The sequence below is a fragment of the Enhydra lutris genome, unplaced genomic scaffold (genome assembly GCF_002288905.1).
Source record: "Enhydra lutris kenyoni isolate GAN:26980312 unplaced genomic scaffold, ASM228890v2 scaffoldscaffold44, whole genome shotgun sequence".
In the NCBI taxonomy this organism is placed as follows: Eukaryota; Metazoa; Chordata; class Mammalia; order Carnivora; family Mustelidae; genus Enhydra; species Enhydra lutris.
The window spans coordinates 10,614,371-10,630,126 of NW_019154128.1; the positions used below are offsets into that span (position 1 = coordinate 10,614,371).

At 39.2% G+C, this 15,756-nt stretch overlaps 2 protein-coding genes across 5 annotated transcripts in view; one reads left to right on the forward strand and one right to left on the reverse strand.

Annotated features, from left to right (window-relative positions):
• Nucleotides 1-1,458: 1,458 nt before the first annotated feature.
• Nucleotides 1,459-11,115, reverse strand: LOC111155874 (CXXC repeat containing interactor of PDZ3 domain). 2 transcript variants are annotated; one of them, XM_022516319.1, is made up of 5 exons: nucleotides 11,023-11,115; nucleotides 6,801-6,866; nucleotides 6,024-6,078; nucleotides 2,092-2,195; nucleotides 1,459-1,786 (listed from the first exon to the last, which is right to left on the reverse strand). In XM_022516319.1, exons 1-5 carry the CDS (start codon nucleotides 11,036-11,038, stop codon nucleotides 1,722-1,724), a joined length of 306 nt encoding a protein of 101 aa, XP_022372027.1. In that variant the 5' UTR covers nucleotides 11,039-11,115; the 3' UTR covers nucleotides 1,459-1,721. The 2 variants fall into 2 exon arrangements, with proteins under 2 accessions (XP_022372027.1, XP_022372026.1); XM_022516318.1 differs by lacking the exon at nucleotides 6,024-6,078 and having other exon boundaries at nucleotides 11,023-11,104.
• Nucleotides 11,116-11,190: 75 nt separating this feature from the next.
• LOC111155840 (phosphatidylinositol glycan anchor biosynthesis class F) overlaps nucleotides 11,191-15,756 on the forward strand; it is a 37,216-nt gene continuing 32,650 nt past the window's right edge. The window contains exons 1-3 of one of the 3 annotated variants that reach the window (XM_022516259.1): nucleotides 11,191-11,377; nucleotides 13,143-13,391; nucleotides 14,516-14,607. In XM_022516259.1, the coding sequence (XP_022371967.1) occupies nucleotides 13,164-13,391; nucleotides 14,516-14,607 (320 nt within the window). In that variant the 5' untranslated portion in view covers nucleotides 11,191-11,377; nucleotides 13,143-13,163. Of the gene's footprint in view, nucleotides 11,378-12,730; nucleotides 13,392-14,515; nucleotides 14,608-15,756 lie in introns of those variants that run through there. The other 2 variants (XM_022516260.1, XM_022516257.1) reach the window with 2 other exon arrangements.

Below are 15,756 nucleotides of genomic sequence, written 5' to 3' on the forward strand. Positions count from 1 at the left end.
GAGGTGATCCTAAGAACCGAAGGGCAAGACGTCTGCTTATGCCTTCTTTGTGCAGACACGCAGAGAACCTGAGACGAAAAACCCAGAGGTCCCTGTCAATTTTGCAGAATTTTCCAAGATGTGCTCTAAGAGGTGGAAGACAATGTCTGGGAAAGAGAAGTCTAAATTTGATGAAATGGCAAAGGCAGATAAAGTGCGTTATGATCGGGAAGTGAAGGATTATGGACCAGCTAAGGGCAGCAAGGAGGAGGACCCTAATACCCCCAAAAGGCCACTATCTGGATTCTTCTGGTTCTGTTCAGAATTCCACCCCAAGATCAAATCTACAAACCCTGGTATCTCTAATGAAGATGTGGCAAAGAAGCTGGGTGAGATGTGGAATAACTTAAGTGACACTGAAAAGCAACCTTACAACAGTAAGGCAGCGAAGCCTAAGACGTACGAGAAGGATGTCGCTGACTGTAAGTCTGAAGGAAAGCTTGATGGTGCAAAGGATCCCAACACCCAACAAAGTTGCCCGGAAGGAAGTGGAAGAGGAAGGTGAAGACGACAAGGAGGATCAAGAGGAGAAGATGGAGGAGGGAGAGGAGGAGGAGGATGAATAAAAAAATTGTTGATCTGTTAAAAAAAAAAAAAGAAAGAAATGTAGTATCTATACCACGTACATCATCATGTTATCTGTCCTACATATTTTATAGTGATATGTATTTATACATATTGCGCTTGGCAACAGGAAATACGTTTTTGGTTTCCCAAAGTAGGCTGCAAGTTTCAAAAGCAGAAGTCTTCAACCTCTAAAGGCAGCATAAGAAAAAAATCTTTGTTTGAACCTCAAAGTTGTCTTTTAGCAGTCTTTGTCGTATATAAAAGGAGAGTCAAGATGTTGATTTTGTTCTATTTATTTTTGGTGGATGGGGAGGGGAGGTAACAAAAAAAAGTTTGGGTTTTGCTTCAAGGTTTTGCTTCCTAAAAAGAAGTAACTCATTCATTACACATTCCCATGGATGAACACTGTTTTCTTGGCTTTAAACTTTCAGGACAGTTTGAATTCAAGGTAATGTGATAAAATGTACTTCTGAAATTCAGTGTATTCATTTGGACACATATGGGGTGACCCCTTGTGTTCTCATTCTCATACAAAAGGTACTGGCACTTTGGCCTCAAGAACAAATAAAAGTATCATAAACACAACTTGTGATTTGGGTCTGGGCTAATGACTAAGGAACTATACAGCTGTAATAGTCTCGGATATTTCAATGCTCTGTGAACCTACAATTAATAAAGAGACTGCTGATTCTAAGAACTATGCCAACAACAAGGGAATGAAAGAAGAGTTATAAGTCTGATGCAAAGTTCAGAGCAAAATGTCAATGATCTCCTCCTCACTTTTGCGATATCAATAAATAAAGTAGAGAGTGAGGATAAAAATTATATGAATAATGATAAATAAAAACCATCTACAGAAATCAGAAAATATTTTTCATTAAACTTGCCACTTATTCTAGTTCAACAAGTTGCCTGTGAGGAAAAGAACTAAGGCAGGAAACTAGTTACTTGCTGTTTAGAACTTCTTAAGAGCAAAAAATGAATACCAATCAACTTCCTCGGTTTAATATTACCTTATAACGTGTTATTTTGGAACTTGAACAACTGTGTTATGCCTTGGAAGTTGAAAGCGAAAAGTAAAATCACATAGAAAGCCAGAAGTGTCATTAACACATCTACACAGACGTTTGCTTGTAGTTTTTGGTATCCAAAACCTTTTTTCCACACATTGCGCAGATGCCTAAAACAAACAAACAGACAAAACATGTAAGCAATCAAATCATAATACCGACTATTAAAACCAATCAAACACCAAGTATCAACAGTTTGCTTTATGTAAGTCATTCCCGAGGCTTAAAACGGTAGTTAACAGCATGAGAAAAGAGAAAAAGAAAGTAACTACCAACAATTCCCAAGTTTTGTCTTGCCTTAGAAAAAAGAGCACTTGACAGCATCTATGAACGGCTACTCCTTTCCTGTGTTATCTAAGACAGTATCAAGAATAGGCTCAATATGAATAGAAAAACGGTATTGAAAGAAACTTACCCTTTTTGTAGGCACAGCCCTGGCAATAATGAGAACCTGGTTGATGCACAGAACTTTTACAAATCCTGCAAGTGGAGAACTTATTCTTTCCATATGGATCGAATCTAGAGTTTTTTTTTTTTTTTAAAGAGAAAGAAAAAAATGTATAATAGAATAGAAACACTTAAATTAAATGACCTCCCTTAAGCAATGAATGGGATGAAACCATGCACTCTGTTCTCTGTCACACTCTCCAATTGCCAGGCATGGCACACTTGCGGCTGGCCACTCTCCCCGCACCTGCACACCCCTACCCCTTCCAGGGGACTTGTATGCTGGTGAAGAGTCAGTTCCTTAATCCCAAACCCATTTCTATGAGTTGTAATTGTCAATCTATGTGTATGATACAGTTTCATATTATGGAAACTGATGAAATGTGGGTACAAAAAGCATGACCAATTCTATTAAAAACTATGAGAATTCTTTAGGATAGGCTGGGTCAGTGTGAATCACTGAACTGCTGCTGAATCACGGGCAAGATCGTAAGTGGAAGGACTCGGCACTTTGCAAGTCTGTCAGTTCTGGCTCCACTTTCAAGATACCGGAAATGTGCGTTCTGGTTATGATTTATGTGAGGAAAATGATGAAGAACTCTTATCAGTAGACTCAGACTCAAAAAACCTGTCTCAGTGCCAAATGACTGATGAATGCATGTGCCATTATGTGCTGTGACTTACAAGAAGGTACATGTACGTTTTAATAACTGCCTCCTTTAGCTGACATTTTCCATTAATTGATCCAATCCCTTTGTAGAAAAGAGTTTCTACTACGTAAGAGTGCTACCTTATAGTGCTTGGAGTAGAAAATAATTCCCCCTAAACTGGTCCTAACTTTTGTTAACAATACTTATATACCGAATACCAACATTGTCCTAGACCTTGCTTCTTCTCTTGGGGTAGTAAAATACAACAGCTCATTTTCAAAGGTTAATTTCTCCAAACCCAACAGAATGTCACTTTACTCTGCACAAGGGAAGATAGACACTATTCTTCTTTTTAATAAGCTCAATTGGTGTGCATCCATATGGATGTTTTCTTTTGCTTCAAACCATATTTTATTCTAAGATGCACATTTTAATATGTCTGAAATCTTACAGTTATTTGACAGAGACTTTTCTTTCTTAAAGCAATGATACATCTTCTAAATGTTGGTATCTGGGACACCTGAGTGGCTCAGTCGGTTAACATCTGCCTTCGGCTCAGGTGATCGTGGGTCTCAGTCCCACACTGGGCTCCTTAATCAGCGGGGAGCCTGCCCTCTGCCTGCTGCTACCCCTGCTTGTGCTCTCTGCATCTCTCTCTCTCTGACAAACAAAATCTTTAAAATCAATCAATCAATCAATAAATGTTGGTATCTTAGATTCAATGTCATACAATAGTATGCTTTCCAATGTGAGACATTTAGAGTATCCAAAGTAATAGCTACTTATTAATGATATTGGAGTGAGGTTGGGAGCATGAAGGAACTGGAAGTATCTAAAACTGTACAATCTGTAAAAATTACAACTTAGTTCCTAATAACTGAACGGTCTTAGAAGATATCAGTAAGTCAGAGAAATACTTAAGTGTGATGCTCCACTGAAGATTAAGTCTCGTGTGCTGTTTTATATCCATTATTTAATAAGTACCATTATGTACTTATGGTAGCCAGGCACTACAGGTACTAAAAGCTTTATTATTATTATTATTATTATTTCTAATCCTTGGGGTAACGTCATGAAACAGGTATTTATTCATTCAGCAAATACGTGGTGAGTGCCTACTATGTCCCTGTCACTGTTTTATATACCAAAGATGAACCTGACAGACAAAGCCTCTGCCCTCCTCAAATTAACATTCTAGTAAGACAATAGATAAAAGACAGATAGTAAGTAAAGAAACAAACATGCTTTTCAGATAGTAATACATGTTGTAGAGAAAATTCAAACAGGACATTGTGGCAGACATGAGGGGAAGGAGGGAAGATATCAGTTCAAATGCCAGTTAGGGACCCACTCTGAGGAGGTGACATTTCAGCTGAGATCCTAGTAACAAAAAGATGCCAGCCAGGTAAGCTCCATGGGAAGAACTGTAGGAGGAGGGAGCAGCAAGCGCAAACCTCTTCCAGTGGGAATGGGCTTGGTCTAGCTGATGCAGGAGTTGGTACAAGGAAGTCAGAGAGGGGTGATGGGCCAGATTACGGAAAACCTTGTAAGAAAGTGGAAGGGAGGGGTTAGATCATATTCTGCATGAAAAGAAAAGCAAGGCAGGGTTCTGAGGAAAGCATTTATGTAACCTTTAAAGGACCACTCTGGCTACTATGAGACTGAACCATAAAGAACTAGGGAGGAAGGAGAAAGATGGAAAGTTATTATGGCATCTAAGGAAGAAATACCAGTGGTTTGGAAGAGGGTAATAGCAGTGAGATGGACAGGAGGAGGCAGATGCAGGTTATATGCTGGTGGCAGTGCTAAAGAGCTTGCTGATAAAAGGGAAGTGAGGAAAAGGGAGGGATCAGTGCAGAATTCTAGCTCTTAGGCTCGAAGGGCTGGACTGGAGTGGTGTGATGATTAGAAGACTGCAGGAACAGGTGCCTGTTAGACACCAAACTGGTAAGTCAAGTAGGCACTTGCATATATCTTTGGAGCTCAGAGAAGAAGTCTGATTTATAGTCATTAATAAATCTGATTTATAGTCATTATCTGATAATAAATAAATCTGATTTATAGTCATTAACATACTGTTTGAATTTAAAGCCTCTGGTCTAAAGTCACTTGAGGAGAGAGTATACATTTATAAATAGAAAAAAAAAGAGAAAGGTCTAAGATTGAGTCCAAAGGCACTTGACTGAGAAAGAATGGTGAATTGGGAGGAAGAAAGAGTACGGTACCCAAGAGCCAAGAGAACAGAAGGTTGCAGAGGCATCAGGTTGGCTCAACCAGTGAAAAAAAGCGACTCTACTCTCGATCTCCAGGGCTGTGAGCTCAGGCCCCACACAGAAGGTAGAGCCTATTTAAAAACAAGAGAGAACAGAAGGTTGCAAAAATGAGAGCTGTTAAAAGATTAAGTAAGATAAGAATAGAGAAGTCCATCAGGCGTGAACTTGCTGAGAGCAGCCGCAGGGGTTTGGTGGGGCTGAAGGCCCCAGGGGAGTGGCTGAAATTGCAAATGGAACTTCAGACACTGAGAAAGCATCTGAGAGTAAGGCTTTTGAAAACTTTTGCTGTGGAGGGAAGCAAAGAAATGGGAGCGGCAGCTAAAAGGATTCATGGAATGTTTAAAACTTGAAAATAGTAAAGCATGGTGTCAAAAAGTGATTTTTAGGGTGGGAGACACTTTTATCTCCATTCTTAGATGAAAAAGTAAAGTTTAGAAAAATCAAGAAATTGGCTTAATTTCCTGAAGGTCCCAGAGCTGGGCAGGAACAGAGTCTAAATTCAAATTTAGGGCTGACTCCAGAGCTTCTGATCTGTCCACATCTATTACCTCCAATTTGTATGATAATTAAGAACCAGATCAAATAACCTAGAGTAAACCCAAACCAGGCAATATTATTCCAAAACTAATCCCTATAAACAATACCACACTGAAGCAACTCAATGAAACTGCAAAGTAGTTTTAGGGATAAGAAATAGTAGTTTTCAAAAGAAAAAGAATGAGAAAGTAAAAGTCATGTTTTCTGGTGAAATTATATATAAAAAAATAGCACTAATATCTTCATATATTCATACATTGAGGAGGAGCAAGGTGAAACCAGCAGGTTATAACAGACAGCTTGGCTTTGCATGCCAGGACCTACTGAACTCTGTTATATCATGAGAGAATGATGCACACCAAATTCACTCCAGTATGTTTAATTAAGACTAAAGAGAGTGGAAAGTTATACGCCTGCAGAGTGGCTGCTCTTATACCTACCTTGCTTTTTTTGAAGTCAAAGCTTTATTTTCATTCAGCTTCCTTCCACCACTTTCTAAATCAAAATATACATGTATTTTAGTGGGTTACTTCTGCACATTTCACTATAACATATACATTTAACATTTAACAATTAGTTAAAAAGTTCATTCTTTGGCCTCCTACCAGTAGACTAGCCTGTATCAAAATTTTCAAAAATCCCTAATTAATAGCCAGGTTTTTAAGACACTACTTGAATAGGAAACATTTATTATGAGGCAATAAAATTATGGATAATCATCTTATTTCTCAGACTCAAAAGAGGATTTTAGGGATGGGTCTACACTTAATTTATCTAGTGTAAAGTCTTAAAGCCACTACTTTGGTGCCATAGACCCTGCATACAAGTACAAGTATTTCTTTTCCTTCCCTTTGGAAACACCTCAACTGTATCTAATGATATGACGGTGAAAATGTAAATGTGTAAATGATTTGTTCAAGAATATAAAAGTCAGGTTAAGAAAGTGGGAATTAAATACAGACTTTAATAAAGCAGAATCAAACCAGTTACTGTGATCTATTCATTGGTGGAAAAATCATTTAATGATTTTGCTCTTTTGCCTGACAGATGACTAAATAAAAGAAGACATTAAATTGTTGGGGGATATGGGATTCTTTAGTGTTTAAGAGATGAAATACTTTGCACACACAAGATTTCTTTTTACAAATAATGTAAAGTGAAAACATTCATCACAGGAAGCACGGGAGTCAACTTTTCTTTTCCAAATGGAAAAATACCTGTGGTATTCCTTGCACCATCTTTCCATGTGTCTGGAGTGATAACAGTACCAAGTTTCTTTTCACCTGTTGTAACAAGATAGTAGAAGTAAGGGGAATTAGGATTTACTATCTAATAAATATACTACATGGCGCTTAAAATTCACAGTGGTATCAACCATTGTCTTACAGTAGGAGCTTTTTCATGCCGGGGTAGGGGCTGTGAACTGAGACTGAAGATACTAACTGTGGGCAATGGGTAGCTGACTCTCGGTCACATCTGTACGGTATGATGAGTAATGACAGGCTTTTCCTGTACCATGTGTACTTTAAACAAATCTGATAAATCTAAACAAATCTGATACACCTATTTATTCCATAAATATTTACTAAACGCTTATGATATGTAAACTGTTATACAAAGTTCAGAGAGAAATAAAATGATAAATTAGATAAAGCTCTAGGTTTCAAGGTATGTATAACACACTATTTTCTCTAACAGTGGTCCTTAACCTGGGTCCCAGGGGTAGACCTCAGAAGACAAGGGTAAAAGATGAAGTTGAACACCACACTACTATATAGCCACTTATTTTTGGTAAGAGTCCATAGCTTTCATCAGATTTTTCAAAGGGGGTCAGAGACCTCTGAAAAAGAACCATTCAAACCAAAATATAAACTAGAAAATAAAAAGCATAGTAGCAGACAACTGAAGTACTAGGAGAAATTCCATGGAGAAAGAAATAACCTTAGCTGGGGAAGTCCAGGAAAGCCTGTGAAGAAGGCAGGAAGAGGGTCTGGATCTGGCAGTGGGACTGTGAAGAAAGAGGAAGAGAGATGATGAAAGCAAACTAGAGAAAGGACGTATCCTGAAGAAAGACATGGAAAGCTCAGGGTACACATGGTCAAGCAAAGAGTGGTTTGGCCAAAGAGTGAGGGTAAGAGTAAGTGAAAATAAAGTTGGAAAGATAAGCCAGTCTCATTGTGGAGGGTCATCCTGAATGCCAGGCTCTAAATATAGAAACCCAAAGTTAATCTCTGCGCACTGAGAATTTGTTAAAGGTTTTAAATATAGAAAGTGATAGAGTGCACGTATATTTAGGTTCAATGCAAATATCTTGTGATTACTCTAAACCATGTCCTTGCATAATGATGAAGGATGGTAAGACAAAGTCTTTACCCTTTGGTTCTACTGTCTAGCATTTGGTAGACATATAATACTTGTTGCATGAATGAAAAGAAAAGGTGACAAAATACAAGAATGAAAGGTGGAGTCAGGGTCTAACTGAGCATTTTTATACGGAAGGGGAGCTGATTAAAGATTCCAAAGGATACAGAGACAAAGAGGTAGGGAGGGATGACAACAGGGATACGAGTAGAATTTTCCTTGAAGAAAGGGAAAGAAGTAAATTGGCACGGATGCAGATCTGTTTATGGGTATAGTAAAAGAAGTTGAGAATGTTCCCATTTAATTACCTTGCTTTTGTTATGCCTATAAGAAGGTATTTGTCAAAAGAGCATGAGGTAGATGAAGTTGTTAAAGTTTAAGGGACTGGAGAACTTGGAATAGTCATAGCAACAAAGGGCAAGGGGACTGACTAAAGAGAAGTAAAAAAGATTGATGAGTAGTATTAAAGATCCTGGAGATTAGGAATTGTGCACTTTTAGTGGTACCAACTGGTTCATTTGTGCAGTTTTCCCCAGTGGCCTTCAAACACACATGCAGGACAGTTTAGAGAGAGAAGAGCCAAAGGCAGGGAGAACACAGTTTGAAGGGAAAGGGGCTGGTAAGGGATCACATTAGTCTAACTTGAGTGATGGGGACCTCAGCTAGGGTACTTGAGGGGTAAATGAGAGGCTAGGGAAAATATGAGCTATTGAATGGAAGTAAAAACAGCAGGACATGCAAGTGTTTGGATGCAGATTCACAAAGGGATGGGGGATGCATGAGAGATGATTCAGGCTTTGTGAATGGGTGACTGGGAGGACTGCCATGCCATTAAATGATGGAAGAGAAGGTACAGATTTGTGAAGTAGGGTGACAAATTCAGTCTTGGAAGTACTAAACTGCTATGTAACAACCAGATGGAGGTTCCCAGTATTGTCTGAAGAAAATTCTTCTATTGGTCTTACTTTAGAGAGAAGTCGACTGGAGATGTGGATTAGACTGGCATGGATATGCTACTTGAAGCCAGATATTTCCAAAACAAATGTCAAAAGAAGGTCAGATACAGATCACTAGAAAACATCTATTTTAAGGGAGAAGGAGAATAAGAAAACTCAGAGAGTATAATGGTAAAGAAGCACATGGAGAAGTAAATTCAAAGAGAATTGAGACCAAGTTTCAAAGTCACAGAATAGAAAAGGACTGAAAGAAAGGTCTTTGACTTAAGACTCTATTTTTATTTGAAAAATAAGAGTCTATAGAAGGTAGAAAGGTATTAGAACAAAGAAATAATACACAGACTTTCAGAAGTGCAGAGAAGTAAAAAGCAGGTGACCCTTTAGAACACATATCACGTCTAGATCCAACTATGTGTATTTATTTTAATACCACATTAGATCTTGGGTTCTCAGAATTTTTATCACCTTAGGAAATTAACTCTCACAATTTGCCCAGTATCCTCAATTTCCTTGAGAAAATGCATTTATGGTGTAAGAACATCACACAAAACAAGTTAAACCAGGCAGAATACCAGTCCTCTAAAGTTAAAATATACAGAATTAACACAAATTGCATAAAAGGCTAAATTTACATGTTTAGGAACCAAACTACATAAGAGAGAAGACATCAAGGAAGGTGCATAACCTAAATACATGTAAGTCATATTTACTCAAACAGGCAAAACAAAAAAACTTCTTAGGTACTGGATGGAGTAGAGTTAAAGGATGTCAATGTCAAAAAGCTTCATGTGCTTTTTGGAGTGATGAAAATATTCTAAAATTGTAGTGATGGTTGCACAACCCTATGAATATACTGAAAATAACAGAATGGTACATTTTAAATGGGTAACTTGTACCTATGTCAATTACATTGCAATAATTTTTTAAAAGCTTAGTATGAGATGATGATATAAAGCACAGAAAAATGGAAATATTAGTTCCACTCTACCCCTCATAAAATGGAGCAGAGTTTAATTCTGAGTGCCATGCATTGGTGGTTATGATAGAAATAACCAGTTTTTGAATATACACTAAGGCACTTTTATCAGGCTTTACCTACATTATCTAATTCTCACAAAACCCATAAATTATGTATTATTCTCATTTTTCAGATGAGAAAACTGGGGCCAAGAAATATTAGATAACTCACCCATAGTTATTCTTTTACCTAATGTAAAAACTGTGATTCAAACTCATGGGTGCCTGTGTTCAAAGGTTTATCTACTGTTGGGGGGGTGTGTTATAACAAAATCCAGATAAGAGGACTTGAACCCTTGTCTCAGAAGAGCCAGAAATGTCCAGCCTGAGGAAAAAGAGACTTAGGGTATGACGGCTGTTTTAAAGCAAACAGTCTGTGACATCAAAAAGCCATATTTTCTAGAAAGCTCAAGAGTTTATATTAGAATTATTGATGGCAACTATAGGGAGGAAGGACTTTTCTAAAAGCCAGTGACATCGATACAGACTACTGTGAAGGTGGTGCAACTTTCTGAACCTTGCCTCAATACCACAGGTATTCATGCAAAGAGCATTTAAGCCATCGGACAGGCTGCTAACTTTGGGTTGCTAGTTAAAATATAGGATGCCCAGTTAAATTTAAATTTCAAACAATGAATGGTGTTTTAGTACTGTCACTAAAAGTAAGTCCACAGCACTTTCAGTAGTAAGGAGCAGCAAGCAAAGACAAGTCTCAAATATTGAATGGGACACACTTCTCCTAATAAAAGTATTCATATTTTTAATGCCTGCTAAATCTGGAAACTCTAGATATTGTATATCTTTTAAGATCCATTCCAACCCTGAGGGTCTGTGAAGCGAAGGAACCAGTCAAGATCTGTCGGGGTGAGATCCCGGGTTGGGGGAGACAAAGGAAATAGACAAATGAGTGCAAAACAGACCACTTTGAACGCAGAATAACTATACGGTCGTTGGGGAGAGAAGGAATGGTCAAAGGGGTAGCACGACAAAGGCCGGAATCGGAGGCCCGTGGCCGAAAGAAAAAAAATAAAACGCAAAGTACCCGAAGAACTCCAGTTAGCCTCGCCTAGCCTCCTTCTCCCAAAGATGTGGCCCCTTAACTTACATTTTTCGCACACCATCCTTCCCCGAAGGCTCCCTCGGCCGCAGAAACAGCAGCAGCTTGAAAATGTCAACACAACAGCCAGGGAAGCATTCCCCTTCCGGGTTACGACAACCCACTTCCGGCCCCTCCGCCCATCGCCCCGCCCATCCCACACCTGAAAAGCGGCGGGAGGAATTAAACGCGAGCTGGAAGGCGGGGCTGCTCCTACTGCCCGCCCCTCCGCTTCTGCAATTGGCTGTGCGATCTTGGGTCTCCGTCCCACAGGCCTGCGCCTGCGCGAGGGCTAGGGCGGCGAGTCGTACCTGATGGTTGGAGGTAGTAACCTCCGCTTCTCTTCCGCTGGCGGGAGAGTTAGGTAAGCCCAGCCGAACCCTCCCCGCACACGAGACTCCCGGGGTGTGCGGACAGCCCCCACCAACTGCCCATGTGGCCGACAGTATCTGTGCCCCCAGCCAGCCCGCGCCCGCCGTCAGTCCGAGCGCCACCCTTCCTGCATGACCCAGGGGCTGCCCTGATGGACCCGGCCCTCTTGCAGATCCGTTTTTCTGTGTGTGGCCCTCCGTTTCTCCTGGTCTCCGCGAGGGTGCTCTTTGATTATGCTTCTCAGCGCGTCCCCCATTGCTCACACTTGCCCTGGGTGAGGCTTGCGCAGAGTCCTGAGCGACCGAATTGAGGTGGGGCTGCAGAGACAGGTCCTGGCGATTTCCGCGGAGGCTCCTCCTGTGCTAGCCTCGGGACCTGGGAACCCGGGCTAGGTCAGACCCCGGAGGCCAGGGCGGTGGCAGCCAGAGGAGCGCCAGACGGGTGTCCTCGAGTGCTTGCAGGGCCCACCCTAGGACTGCTTTCGCAGGACCCACCCTCTTTCCTCCGTTCTTGTTCATTCATTCAGTAAGCATCTGAGTTTGGGTGCTGCGCACTGTATTAGATCCAGATCTACTCATGTCATTTGGGATTCTGAGAGGGGCCCAGAAAAATAAATCCGAAGAGGTATCTGTTGAGATGGTGTATTCCTCTCATTCGGCAGAGGATAGGACCTGCGAGAAACTTTTCCTTTTCCCCTTCTATTGTTCATTCTCTTCTCAACCCGGAGTATGTATCTTTATATCAAAGAGGCGAGGTTTTGATGTGGCTTTAGTGCTTGGGAGCTTGGGAGCTTGGGACCTTGGACCTGTCTCCTAACGTGTCTTTGGCTGTTTCCTTATCAGTAGAATATTTGCTTTGGGAAATTACAGAATTATATCAGAGCAGTTAGGATAAGGCCTGGACTTGCCCTTTTGTTTTTCTGGACTATTCACCACAGTGGATTATTACTTTAAATGAATAAGGTTCTACTTAATATTAAGTATTGTACCTAACATTAGTATTAACATTACTAAGTAGTTTAGTAACAATATGTTATGTATTGTGTTAGGTAATTTATGAATAAACATATACATATAATGAGTAATTTATAGAGACAAAGAAAGTAGACTTTTTTTCTCCTATTTATGATCTACTTTTGATTGGAACTTAGCACGTGTAACAGACATTGTCATTTTGGTATTTCTGGAGCATTGGGATCCCTGAGTTTAGCATAATGTTCTTTGAACTTTCTTGATTACACTGGTCACCGTTTTGAGTATTCAAGTGTGCACTTGGTGTCACTTGTCATTTGCCAGAAGATGTGAACTACTGTGATGTTAGACAAGGGTCCACAATGATTAAAAAAAATGCCAACAGTTTGGCTAAAGTGTATTCATGGGGTTCCTAGAATGCATAGATTATACTTCCAGCAAGAGCAAATCATTAATCTGTGCATGTTGTTTTCACCTCTGGTTTTGGCAAAAAAAGAGAAAGAAAAAAGAAAACAAATCCCTTAATTGGTCCTAGTACATGATCCTTTTACAGAAACCAGTTACAAATATTTAAGGAATTAGTAAATTTGTCCTTTTTAGGCTCTGAGACATTTTTGAGCCATATTAGTCTACATGTACATTTATACATATGCATCTTACCATATTCTGAAACTAATACATTGCGCATAGAAAATTGACTTGTTCATGCTTTTAGGCGTTGGAGCATTTAGACAATGGAAAAAATCATTATTGGATATGCTGTTTTCTTAATTTGTTTTTCATTAGATAGCCTCTCAAGAAAACACCATGAAAGATACTGATATCAAGAGACTACTGTATACCCATCTTTTATGCATATTTTCAATTATCCTAAGCATCTTCATCCCATCATTCTTCTTGGAGAACTTCTCAATTTTGGAAACACACTTGACATGGTTGTGCATCTGTTCTGTTTTTGTAACTGCCGTCAATCTGGTATTATATTTAGTAGTGAAACCAAATGCATCCTCTAAAAGAAGTTCATTATCATACAAGGTAAGACTTATTTCTTGATAACTGATTTTTAGATAGGGGTAGTGTTCCTTTTAATGAAAGAATAAAGTGTTAGTCAAGTACTTATGGGGTTATTTACAGTGAGTAAAGAGAACCTGATTTTTTATTTTTTTTCAAATCAGTAGCCTGTTATTGCTGGAAGGCTGCCCACAATGTTTGATAGATCCTTTGCCATGCATCAGTTGTGGAATTAGGATGTCTTCAGTGGATATTACAGCATTGTGAACCTAGATGGTCATGTTTTAAGTCACCGCTGAAGATAAATTCATGACGTAGCAGTCATATCTTAAACTTTATAAGACATTTTATTTTCATTTATTTTTTCCATTTCTGAGAGAAAATGGATTTTTCAGAAATTACAAAATAAGTCTTGTGGTAGCTTTGTTTTGAACATGGCCTTCCTCGACTAAACACTGTTAAAGTTTTCAGATATCAGAATCTATTTTCTGAAATGTTCACTATCTTATAACACTTGACTATTACTTTAAATTAATAAAATCTTCCCTTAACATTACCCAATACTATGTGTAGCTCTCTTAGATAATTTAAAACACATTTACTGCTCTATGATTAAAAAACTCACTGTGTCTGTTGTAATTAGATCTTCTTGCACTCCAAATCAAGTAGGTCCCACACTGATTTGTAGACATGCAGGTCTTTTTTCATATGCATCATATAGTCACATGAATATGATTTGAAAAAAAACTGTAGTCCTTATTTTCTGCAAAGATTTCATGTATCACATAATAAGGATTGTCTGTTTTTTTTGGTATCATAGCGTTCTGTTGTTGGTAAATATTTTATAAATACTGATTCGTGGTGTAGCTCAGTGCATACCATAGGAACAGAAATGCTTTTTGATTCTAGTGCTGATTGGGTGGGTGGAATATGGGTAGTGATTTGTGACTTGTAGGCTGTTTTGTGGGGCTGTCTGGAGGTCCGTGCACTGTGCACAGGAGATGGAATCTGACTTCAAGCTTCCCAAAGTAAAGAACATTCAACTGTTGTACACCTGGGAATAAGTTGTGTTTGAAGATAAAGTGGAAGCATTTGCTGTCCTCTAGGCATTGTCTTGAGCCTTCAAATCATTCTCATTTCTTTTTTAGGTAGCGAGGTTTTTGAAATGCTGTATCTACTTTCTTATGTCATGTTTCTTCTTTCATGTCATTTTTGTTCTATATGGAGCACCACTCATAGAGTAAGTCTGAAATTTGTACCTTAAGGCAATTATATTTGAAACACTTGTTTACTGAACAAAGCACTAATTCTGTTGGTGAGAAATGAAAAACCATGGTATGTTTAACTACCAGATCACAGAAGGATACTGACATTATTGCCCTTTCTTAGTAATGATATTCTTTTAACATTACTTCATAATAAGAATAACTTAATTCATTAAATGCTCCTCTCACCTAGCCTTCTATTACCCCATTGCATGTAGGGGCAGGGAGGTAGATGAGAAACTATTCCAATAAATGTGTGGACCTTGGAACCTCTAAGGGAGCTTACTATAATGATATGTATAAATTAGTTAAAATTAGCATATCAGTTGTTAGTAAATACGATTCTGAAGCACTTGAAGTTTTTCTTAAGAAAATTCCGTAGATTCCTGTATTTAATTATTTAATAACCTAATGTTGATGGTTGTTTTTTTTTTAAGATTTTATTTATTTATTTGACAGAGGGCAGGAGGGGGGTTGCTGCTGAAGCAGGCCCCCTGCTGAGCAGGGAGCCGGATGTGGGGATGTGGTGGGGATATGGGGCTCCATCCTAGGACTCAGGGATCATGACCTGAGCCGAAGGCAGAGGCTTAACTGACTGAGCCACCCAGGCACCCCTAATGTTGATAGTCTAAGGGCAGAATTTAACTCAACACTGTTTCAAAGCTGACCAGTTTTTTAAAAAAACTAGATTCATGAGTATTTCTTATTTAATGTTCATCATAGATTGGGAAACCTTATTTAAAAGTGATTAGTGATCACAGTGAGTTAAGTTGTGACACACAGATACGTCTATATATGTAGTCATATATATTTACACAGAGTTGTATATATACACACACTAAATTAACAGGTAGCTTTTCTAGAGAGGGAAGGACAAGACCTTTTAATGGGAAATGGTAGTTTCTATTTAATCCATTGTCGAGTAGAATGAATGTCTTGAGCAGTAGTACTAAAACCAGCAGCATCAGCATTTTATCAAAAGCAAGTTCTCAGGGGCGCCTGGGTGGCTCAGTGGGTTAAGCCGCTGCCTTCAGCTCAGGTCATGATCTCAGGGTCCTGGGATCGAGTCCCACATCGGGCTCTCTGCTCAGCAAGAAGCCTGCTTCCTCCTCTCTCTCTCTCTC